The sequence below is a fragment of the Teleopsis dalmanni genome, chromosome 2 (genome assembly GCF_002237135.1).
Source record: "Teleopsis dalmanni isolate 2A chromosome 2, ASM223713v2, whole genome shotgun sequence".
NCBI classification, from domain to species: Eukaryota; Metazoa; Arthropoda; class Insecta; order Diptera; family Diopsidae; genus Teleopsis; species Teleopsis dalmanni.
In genome coordinates, this window is record NC_051847.1 from 33,591,780 (window position 1) to 33,602,549 (window position 10,770).

Below are 10,770 nucleotides of genomic sequence, written 5' to 3' on the forward strand. Positions count from 1 at the left end.
CCGTCCTCCCATTTATGTTGCTATTGTATCCTTACAGACGATATCATTTTTTTTTTAATTGATTACAAAATTTTGGCATGAATTTTTACAAGTGAGATTATGCTTTCGTTTATGGTTTGTGTTGCTTTAAGTTTTTTATTTTTGTATTTTATTTCATTTTTGTTTTTATTATTTTGGTTTTCTTATTTTATTAATATTTTTTGTTTGTTTTTTGTAAATTATTTGTTATAAAATTGATTTAAAGTTGAGTATAAATCTATGATAACTTTTTGGCCTTCTGATAGAGCGTATCTACCACTTTGCCCATACTATGTATGGTTTCTAAGACCCGCTCGTATGTTTTATCAACAGGAGTTTCTTCAAACACTATTAAAACGCCTTCCCCTTGATCCAGAATACCGCTAAATTTTTTATCTAAAATCATTTGAGACAATTTCTTTTCGACTTGGGCCATAGGAAGTTGTATGCAATCAGCAACATGGGAGACCTAAAAAAAAGAAAGAAAAAGGAAAATAAAGATTATAATGAATTCAAAAAAAAAAAGAAAGTCAATACATTTATATATAAGTAGAAATAATAAAAAAAAAATTTAATACTTAATCTAATATCTTTTAAATACAATCCATTTAAGTATGCTTTCTAAAGCGTTCTTTATTTCCTAAACTCAGTTCACTTAGTGAAAGCAAAATTTTTATCCGCGCTTCCTAGTAGCACATAGCGGGCAATATAACAAAAATGGCCAACAAAGATAAAAGCAATGTAGTGAGATAGATAGCCTACAAATCGATTTAGGGCATAAACTGTGCAACAGTATGATTTTGATTACTTATTCTTTCTCTCGCCCAATTATTCAGAACAAACCTTATTTACCTATATTCAATCCATTTTTACTACTAATTAGTTCCCTTCCCTCTCACACTATTTTTACCTGCCCACATTCAAACTGATATATACGCCTTTGAAACTCTTTTCATGTTATCTGCTTTATAGATCCTTGCGGACTATAACAGCAAGAGGGCATGAATTTCTTGTGGTGAAAGATAACATCCTCCAAATACGAATAAACTATAACGAATAGTGTGATTTCTGAAATATATGACAAAGGGACTATAGGGGACCTATATAAGCTGATGAACACTGTATCTATCCAGAGGGAAATTATAGAAATAATATGATATTAGATTGACAACATTTTTAGAAAGAATCAGAATGATATAGCAAAAAACTTGGATATAACCCGCAAGGTTCACAAAGAAAAGGTCGACCTTCGATTACATGAATTCGTTCAGTGTCAGTGGGATGTCACAGTAGAGTCACATTATCGAAAATTAAGCACTTTGCGCAAAATGGTTAAAATTGAAAAGAGCTTGTTACAGCCTTACCCTCTGCAAAAACCGAAATTTATTTTACTGAACATTTCATTATATTGTAAATTAAATTGCTAAAGGAAATAAAAAAAATATATACACCAATTTATTAAGAATAGCATTGGTTAGGTTAGTTTAAACTAATTCGCAACAAAAAAAATTTCTGAATCCGTAACCTTTATCACTTAGAGGCATGTTTAATTATAAACCATTAAATATTATTTAAGCTGAACAAAGTTTCGACCACTTTAATGTTCAAGTAGGCTTATACATTGGGACCACCATATTGTATTCGGGAATTTGCTGTATAGAACGAAACGAAATTAAAATAAATTATTGAACAGATGTACTATCCAAGTACCTTAAACAAATATTTGAATTACACAAACACCATAACACCGGAAATCTTTGAATCATTATTTAATAGAACTGTAGTCTTATTAAGTATGAATTTTTAGACTTCTTTACATTGTGTGCGAATGTGTAGTCCTGTCCACCTTGTACTCGATTTTGCTAGCTACCAAAAGGTATTCTTTGCTCAATATATAATATTAATTATATGAATATTGCGTAATCTTTCTGGTATTCTGCCTAGTTTTTTATTTTTCTTGGAAATTTAGGAATTGTGGTCAGCACACTTTACTTTTTTATTAAGAACTCTAGATTTTGATATTGAATCATACTAAAACATTTCCTGTTCTATCGGGTTTTTTATCTCTCTAACGATGTCAAGAATTTGTCAGCCTGTTATTTTGTTATATCCCTTTAGATTTTGGATCATACCAAAAATATTTTCACCCGTGTATTTTACTAAGCCGAGCATGCTCATAGCACGCGCTTTAAACTTCTTTAATTCAGGTATAGTGGTTTTCCCGTAATTGACGAATTGTGAATATATATCTTTATAAGATAGTGTCATCCTTAGTACATGAATATTAAAGAAATGCCAAAAAAGAAATATTAGGTTATGAGAACTTATAGCTTAATACTAATCTAAAAAATACACATGATAGTTATAAGGACTTTATTTATTATGAGAAGTGATGTAATTAATGAACCTCTCAATTTAAAAAGAAAAAATACAGCAACTAATACAAGTCTTTTTCATACAATTACATTATTCGTATCTGATAATGATATTAGCTTTTTCACTTCTACTCTCAATAATAAAGGATATTTATAAAAATTTATCGCAGAGATCTGATAATAAATAATAATAAAAAACTGTTATACAAATAATGCATAGAACATATCCTGAATATTTTGAATAATACAGTTGATTTAAAAATGTCGGGCACGCAACTTTGCGGTATTAAAAATTTCTTAATAAGATTTTATACAATTTATTCGGTTTGCATTGGTGTTACTTCATTTATTTACGATGTCAAAACAAAGACCTACCAACAGAAGACATTAATTCGTTATATTGTTACTATTATTAATATTTTTTTATGCCTAATTATACCTCATTTCTTTTGGAAAAGTTTATACGATATTAAACTAGTTACATTCCTGATGACCACTACATATCAACTCTGCCTTTTTATGCACTTTGCAATAATGTACTACGATATTGTATTCCGGTTCAAGAGAGAACAAAAAGAAGCAACAATGTTTCTTACTTTTAAAATTATTGAAAATAAATATTTAAAATATTTTACAATAAACCAATCCGCTAATAGATTCTTCAATCGATTACTCTACAGTATTTTTTTAGTTTGGATTTATAATTGTATTTTGACCTTTTCGTCAAGATATTCCAGAACTCATACATGGATAATGACTATTTATGTTTTTACTTATACAAATTGTGTAAATTATATGCATTTGATAGTGCAAAGATATATGCTAGGATTATGCTTTATTTGCCGAGTATTATACTATATCAATGCGAGACTAGATGCATTACTACAACAAGTTGAGAACCACTCAACAGTTTGGATGAAAAGCACGCATTTGGAAAAGCAACAACTTGAATCAAAACTCTATAAAAAATTGCAAAAACTATATCGTCTACATAGACAGTTAAAAATATTGATAATGAAATGGATTGACATTTATAGACTGTGCATACTGGGTGTACATATTACTCATCTTGTATGGATAATTACATTTATATTCTTTACTATGGTCATGGCAATAAATGACTCATATAACACGTTTTGGTTGATAAGTTGTAATACATATAGTATATCCTTTCTTATCGAACTATTTTTATTGCATACAACATGTGAATTCATACTTAAATCGTATAAGGAAACTTCATTTATATTACGGAAACATAACACTTGTTCTTCGGATTTTCTAAAAGTTAACAGAATGGTATTTAAGTGATGAATATTGAAGGTGAAATCATATTATATAGAATTATTTGTTTTTTTTTTTACAGATCGAGGAGTTTTCATTGGGACTTTGTTGTCTGGATGTGAAACTGACAGTATGTAAATTATTTCATATAAGCAATCGTGGTTTTTTTAATGTTTGCGAAACACTTTTAAAATACGCTATTGTTATAGTCCAGTTTCATCTTTTATATGAACATAACTTTAATAAAAATACATATTGAAAATAATTGAACTGCTTAAGTACCATAACTAACTTAATTATAGTTAATGAATTATAGTTATAGGAGTAATTATAACTCCTAATCGCAAAAATTATATTGTTTATACATTGTGCATTAGTATTTGTACTCTAACCCCCAGTTCTCTCAACAAACTGGAGTTTTGTCACCGTATTATTATTAAAACAGCATAATTACTAAGCTTAAGAAACAGAAATAATAATCATGGAGAGTAGTCGTAGCAAACTATCTATAGAGATACCAATATTATTGATATAAATTAAGTAAATATTAAATGTTGTTGTGGTAACCCGGAACCTAAAAGCAGAGAACATGAAAGATTTTATAAAGCGAAAACATGTATAAGAATGTAGATGAGTGATGTTTGAAGATAATGAAAATCAAACTAAATCCAGACGGAAAAACCCGGCGATTTCATTGGGACGTGGTTACAAGGAACAAAAGTGCGTGTATGCAATGTGCCAAGAAAACAGACGGACGACGCGATGAAGGGTAGAGCTGCAATTTGGACACACATTAGGAATAGATGTGTTTATGCGTGACAACTGTTTAGCACTTGGCTATATTCTGAACTCAATCGAACTAAAACAGTTATTACTGCACAGGAGCGATATTGTTCTTCCTGAGCGGTGTGAGGCAGGGGGGTGTTAAGAACATTGTTGTGAGTCAACCTTGGTCTCGAAAAGAAAAGCGATTTTACAAGCCGGTATGTTTTAGTTTTAACATTTGTCGTCTATATTAATTGTTAACTACCATCGATAGTTTTTAAAACTACTTGTAAAATCCACTTGGGGGTTATACATGGCATTTAGTCGTCGAGACTGACGAGTGACTCCGTAAGCGTAGACTCGATTGTTCTAGGAAACTCCACTATCCATAGCCTTGACCACCGGTTTTTTGGCACCATTATTGAAAAATATGTTATTTGCAAAACTAATCTAAATATATATTGTCAAAGAAAATCATCACGAAAACAATCATTCTTTTTAAACCGTTTTTAAATACTAACATTTATACTAATATAGAAACATTTATTGCTAATAAATATCTTAAATAAATATCTTTCTATAAGCAAATCGAACTAATCATTATTAAGATAAAGAAAACGAACTTTATATGCCTCTCTTATCTACACTTTTAAGATATGGATAATAACAATAACAATTATGAATTTAAAACAAATTTACCTGAACACGTGAATAGGGTTCAATAATGCGACATAAGTTTTGTTCCTGCATTGTCTCATATAAGGTTCCTAAATGTGCTTGCACAATCGAATCATCGACCAATTCCTTTTTATAATCTTTTAATGCTTGTTGGAAATCGGCTAATGAACGCTTATGTGACGCCTCTGCGATACTTTTCATTGCATCTATATCACGACCAGCATATGTAATAGCCTACAATGAGATATGCCATAAGAAATTCATTAAATTTGAGATAAAAATAAACTTACCAATTTACCGCTAACAATTTGATTAACATCGTCAGACTGGCCCAACATGATTTTACATAGTAACATATATTTGAGTGAAGTTAATGCTTTACTATTGTCCACCGTATCGAAACCTTCAAAAGCTTCATAAAAATATGAGAAAGCTGTTTTGAAGTCCCTTTCATCTGCTGCATGTAGAATACCAGACTGTAAGTCTAGTGCACCTTGTACTTTGGGTGGACAGTAGATTGCATTTGCGGTTGTACGAGCGGAAGTGAGTGCAGCACGTGCTTTCGGTAAATTACTTAAAGCGTGATAAGTCTTACTTTCTAGCAACTGCACTTCAACTAAAAGATTTTTATCATCTAATTTTTTTAACTCTTTCAGAAGTTGCGAACCCATTTGTAGTGCTTCCGCATATAACCCAGTATCGTAATACAAAGCAATAAGACGTGATTCCAAGGACTGACGCAAAAATGTACGCTTCTCTTGTTTAGCCCATTCAATACAATCTTTACAAAGTTGTACCTAAAAAATTTTATAATGAATAAGTATATAAACCTTATATTAAATAATTATATACAAACCTCAATACCAGTGCCAGCATCCATATCAAGGAACATATCAACTAAGGATCGAACCAATTTTGCTGCTTTTGCCTTACTGATATAACTCAAGAATGGTCGTGTAACCTTGATCAGATCAGCTAACTCCTTAGCTTTACCCTCCTGCTTGTACAGTTCGCCAAGCTGGAGTATGCCTTGCTCCTTAATGCGAATAAGTTCCTCGTCATTTTCTGCTACCTCTTGTTCACGCACTATTTGACTTAATAAAGATATGCCCTCCTCACGACTAACGCTTGAAAGTGCTTGTGCCTGTTCAAACAAAAGTGCTCCAGCCATATCTGATTTACTATAATTATTTATATCAATTAACTAAAGTCTTTTGTAATAGTTGCTTTAAATAAACTAATTATTTTAAGTACAATTTATTTAATAGTTCACTACAAATCGACTGGTAGGTTTCTTTAAGACGGCAATGTACTCTTTATATTTGTTCACCTTTGTGTGTTTTATGCGGCTGACTCTTATGTCAGTTTTCTATGAACAAGCGCCAGTCATCGTCATAGTGCTACCAACTCATATTATATTTCTCTTCCGAGTTTGAAATTATATGTCAAAAGTAGAAATATTCACAATAATTCTATGAACTACATACTTTAATGTGTTCATTTTAAATACAAAATTTATATAAAATAGAAAAAAGAATCTTAAAAGCACCCTAGGACCATATTATGCAAATAGTTATATGATGAATGGTCAGCGCGGTTACGCAAAAATTTATAAAACGAACAGTCAGGGCAGTTTAAAGGTTTTTCTGGTGATGGTGGGCATATTATGCAGCGTCAATATTTTTTCATTTTCTTTGATTGTGCCTACATTTTAAGGATTACATTTTTTGTTTCGATATGCTTGCATAATCACATAAAATTAAACTTATTTGCTCAATAAAGAAGTAAATGTTTAAATATATGACCAAGTTTACAGAACACGATCCTAAGGCAATACACCTATTAACAGAAAGCCTTATCATCGACACCAAAGCTTAATCAAACTTTTACTCTTACATCCATTTTCAAATTTTTGATTAAATATGGTCTTAATACATTTAAAAATGTCGCATTATTACCTAATCAGATCGATTTTCATTTAATTTTTTAACGAAATTATTAGGATTCTTTGAAATTATTTTCATATTGTTTAAAAATTATTTCACAGCAAATTTGTGAAGTGTTCACACAACTTTTAAACTAATTCCCCATTGGATTGATCGTTAACTATTGGATAAAAGTAACTAGCTTTTTATTGCTTTGAAGCAAAAAAATTTCTAATAAATATTAATCCTTCGACTTAAAAAAGTTGATATATTATCTTTTAACAACATTAATTTTCATATCAGTTAATTTATGTTTATTATGAATGGTTACATGTTAGGGCAGCATTTTTCTAGAACTGACATAAAATTCAAAAATGCAAAAATTTAAATCCAAACAAAAAAGCATGCTTCGGCACTTAATTATAATTTATATGCTCTAAAACAGGGCTTTACATACCAATCACGAACCAATAGAAATTATTGTACGGATTGGAGGGCAGCAGAAACAACTACATACGCTTGTACTTGTTTTTGACAAAAATAAAAATTCGGTTATAATGTTAAATTTAATTTTATTAATTGAACTTTATTTGGTTTACGATAAAAAATAATATGGTTTTACCAGTACGCTAAAAGAAGTAATTTTGGTATTTGTGGTAGATTAAAAAGATGTCACTAACTGCACAAACATAAGCCGCGGGCCGTGCGCGATAATTCCTCTGGTTTTATATATATTTCCTTTCAACAACGAAAATGCTTTCAAAGCGAAACATTTAAAAACATAAAGATGTTACAAAAATATTTAAATTATTGTATATTCGCTTAATCTAGCACCTTATATATGAACATGCTTATATTTAGTTTTCTAGAAGAGACTTTGGCTTATAAATCTAAACAAACTCATTTTTTATTAAAAATTTAAATTTAACCTTACACCCGCTTTTTCTTAATTTTTTTGTTGAATACATTAAGAGCCTAATAAGGTGTCGAAAAAATCAAGCTTCAGATTTTGAAACAAAAATAAGTTCTAAATAAAATTTGGTTTTTTACTTATTAAAAATTACAGTTTATAGTGTTTTAAAAAAAATCTAAATGCAAATGTAAATAATTTGTCGACTAACATAAAAGTACTAAATAAACAAATTATTTTATAAGGATAGTGTCAGTATTCTCATAAACTGTTTATATACATATAATGATATTTCAAATTACCTCGAACTTGTTACATTTTCCATACTTGACTTGAGTAATAAAACAAAAGATATTATAAATTAAACAGTAGGACCAACCTATTATTATTAACCGTCATGTAATAAAATATTCGTGTCACAAATAGAAATTGTTATAAAAACAATTCACAATGTGTTAATTATTTTATTGTGATTGTAAATATATTAATCTGTCCATATTTTGACGTTTTGTCTTAGTAACGCATTTCGTTGCATTTGTACAAAAATGACTTCCAAGAAGATAAAAAATGTTTGTAAATAGCTTAAGGATTTTGTAAATAAATTATAAAAAAATTTTTCAATATAAAACGTAAAAAGTAAAATGGTCGAAGAAACCTCAATGACAAGTAAGCCGCGAATAAAAACAACAAGGCCTAAACCAGTATACCTATGGACAGTATCGGATGTAATTAAGTGGTACGGACGACATTGTAGTGAATTTCCAGATTATCAACCACTTTTTCTTAAGGTAATATTCAAATATTTGCTACTAGTCACTAATTTAATACGCTTAAGCACGTGACTTTATTATTAAATAATTTGACAAACAACATACCAAAAAAAAAAGAATTTTAAAATAAGTTTACGCTTACCTATTGGTAGGCAGTTCTTCACTTTTTTGTACCACTATACCGGGCGCCATTGCTGATTATTCTCCTCAACTTTGGTGTAATGTAGTTTAATTTGGTTCAACAATCAATGACAACATAATTTTTTTTATTCAAAATAGTAATATGCAATGTTCATTAGATTTAGCAACGCCTGCCAAGTTAAAAAAAGCATTAGCTTTTACAGTAAATTTATAATAATATATTGTTGGTATATGTAAAACACAAGTATTGCATATAAGTTGATTCCTATAAGTTATGTCGCGTCTGTAATGTAATTTTAAGTTTAATTTAGCAAATTATATTTGATTATTAGTCAACTTAATTTAAATCTATTTCATTTTAACAACTTTTTAAAATTTCCCAGAAAGACTGAAAAAAAATCAACTAGCAAATTTAATATATTTGGATATCTCAATGGCAACATGTTTAGTAGAGGAATGCCTCTAAGGTACATCCGTCGTTTCATATCATAGATATATAGACACCCACTACAGCGTTCAGTACTGATGCAGTAACTTCTTCAGGACTACTATTATAATGCGACAAATTTCTCGATAGACACCCACTTAGCATTTCCTAGGAAGAACAACGCATTCTCTATGCAGCAAAAACTGTCCTAGCTTAATTGAGATTTATATATCTCTATATATCTTAAGATATGTAAGATATATAAAGATATATATCTTAATATGTATGTGCTAAACAGTTGGTTATTTCGCATAAATGCATTAATAGAACTGCATCTCTATATTCATGATATGCTCCAACACACACACGAATGTAAGTCCAACCGGCCTTTAAACCTACCCCAGAGAAGTGGCTAGGTTTCTCTGTCCTGATCCTGGTTGATTTCAATTTAACATTAACATTTCTGTTCAAAGGTTTAACATTTTCTAACACAATTGTCATTACAAACTTTTAGTTTAAACGCGCTTATAGGAGTCTAAATTGAGTCCCCACCGTGACAGGTGGGGAATCGTAGATCTACACTTTTGAACCCTAAACAGTAGTCCACTGTTTTGGTCTTCCAAAATGAGCAGAACCCGACAAAAGTTTCTCACGGACGGAATAATTTCAAGCAAATGGTCGCATGTTTTTCAGAAATACCGGTCATCGATGACGATGAATAGGGTCGTAATGATATAGGTCCGGTAGCTAATGGTATTGCATATATGATAACAAAAGTATATATTATATTATCTTTTTAAATTCACATTGAAGTTATTAAGGAGAAATACATATAATTTTTTACATCAAAAAATTGAAAAAAAAATCATATTTCTTATTACCATAAAATATATTACTATATTACTATTGTATTTTTATTTTTATTATATTTAATAATATTATCGTTTTATTACAGCACGAAATAACTGGCCGCGCCTTGCTTCGTTTAACCGATTATTCTCTGGAACGTATGGGTATTATCAATAATCGTGATCGAGAGGCAATTTGGCGAGAAATAATAAAACAACGACTCAAAACTGATATTATGGAAATACGTGATATGGAACGCAACATTAATACTTATTAGGGAATTTTTTTAAAAAATTAGTTACCATAAAATAAAAACAAATATTATTATAACTTTTTATGCTTAAGCAACGTGAAGTGAGAAAGAAAGCACACCAATTTTATTTTGTTTGAAAAATTAGGCTAAATTTGAAATTGAAATTGTTATTAATATTATAAACAAAATTTTGTATTGTTAAAGTTTTTATTTTTAGAGTATATTCTTATGTAATATAAATTAAAATTTAAATTAGTTAAACAATTTGAAATTTGTGAAATATTTCTAAGACAAATACTTGAGTAGCAATAAATTGAACGGTATTAGCATATTTTAAATATAAATAAAATTTAATTTAAAACATATATTACTTTCGAT

The 10,770-nt window shown here is 29.5% G+C and overlaps 2 protein-coding genes across 5 annotated transcripts; one reads left to right on the forward strand and one right to left on the reverse strand.

Moving 5' to 3' along the window:
• Positions 1-28: 28 nt before the first annotated feature.
• Positions 29-8,981, reverse strand: LOC119678261 (26S proteasome non-ATPase regulatory subunit 11). 4 transcript variants are annotated; one of them, XM_038090004.1, is made up of 5 exons: positions 8,865-8,981; positions 5,974-6,298; positions 5,408-5,914; positions 5,139-5,351; positions 29-487 (listed from the first exon to the last, which is right to left on the reverse strand). In XM_038090004.1, the coding sequence occupies exons 1-5, from the start codon at positions 8,912-8,914 to the stop codon at positions 257-259; spliced, it is 1,326 nt and encodes a 441-aa protein (XP_037945932.1). In that variant the 5' UTR covers positions 8,915-8,981; the 3' UTR covers positions 29-256. The 4 variants fall into 4 exon arrangements, with proteins under 4 accessions (XP_037945932.1, XP_037945934.1, XP_037945936.1 ...); XM_038090006.1 differs by lacking the exon at positions 8,865-8,981 and adding an exon at positions 8,255-8,277 and having other exon boundaries at positions 257-487; XM_038090008.1 differs by lacking the exon at positions 8,865-8,981 and adding an exon at positions 6,448-6,534 and having other exon boundaries at positions 257-487.
• Positions 8,449-10,538, forward strand: LOC119678262 (protein aveugle). Its single transcript, XM_038090009.1, has 2 exons — positions 8,449-8,740; positions 10,246-10,538. Exons 1-2 carry the CDS (start codon positions 8,594-8,596, stop codon positions 10,414-10,416), a joined length of 318 nt encoding a protein of 105 aa, XP_037945937.1. The 5' UTR covers positions 8,449-8,593; the 3' UTR covers positions 10,417-10,538.
• Positions 10,539-10,770: the final 232 nt, after the last annotated feature.

Coding starts and splice junctions, on each gene's coding strand:
- LOC119678262 (XM_038090009.1), top strand. CDS start 8,594: ATGGTCGAAGAAACCTCAATGACAAGTAAGCCGCGAATAAAAACAACA. Junction 8,741..10,245: donor ATCAACCACTTTTTCTTAAG/GTAATATTCAAA, acceptor GTTTTATTACAG/CACGAAATAACTGGCCGCGC.
- LOC119678261 (XM_038090004.1), bottom strand. CDS start 8,914: ATGGCGCCCGGTATAGTGGTACAAAAAAGTGAAGAACTGCCTACCAAT. Junction 5,915..5,973: donor ATGCTGGCACTGGTATTGAG/GTTTGTATATAA, acceptor AAAATTTTTTAG/GTACAACTTTGTAAAGATTG. Junction 5,352..5,407: donor AAATTGTTAGCGGTAAATTG/GTAAGTTTATTT, acceptor ATCTCATTGTAG/GCTATTACATATGCTGGTCG.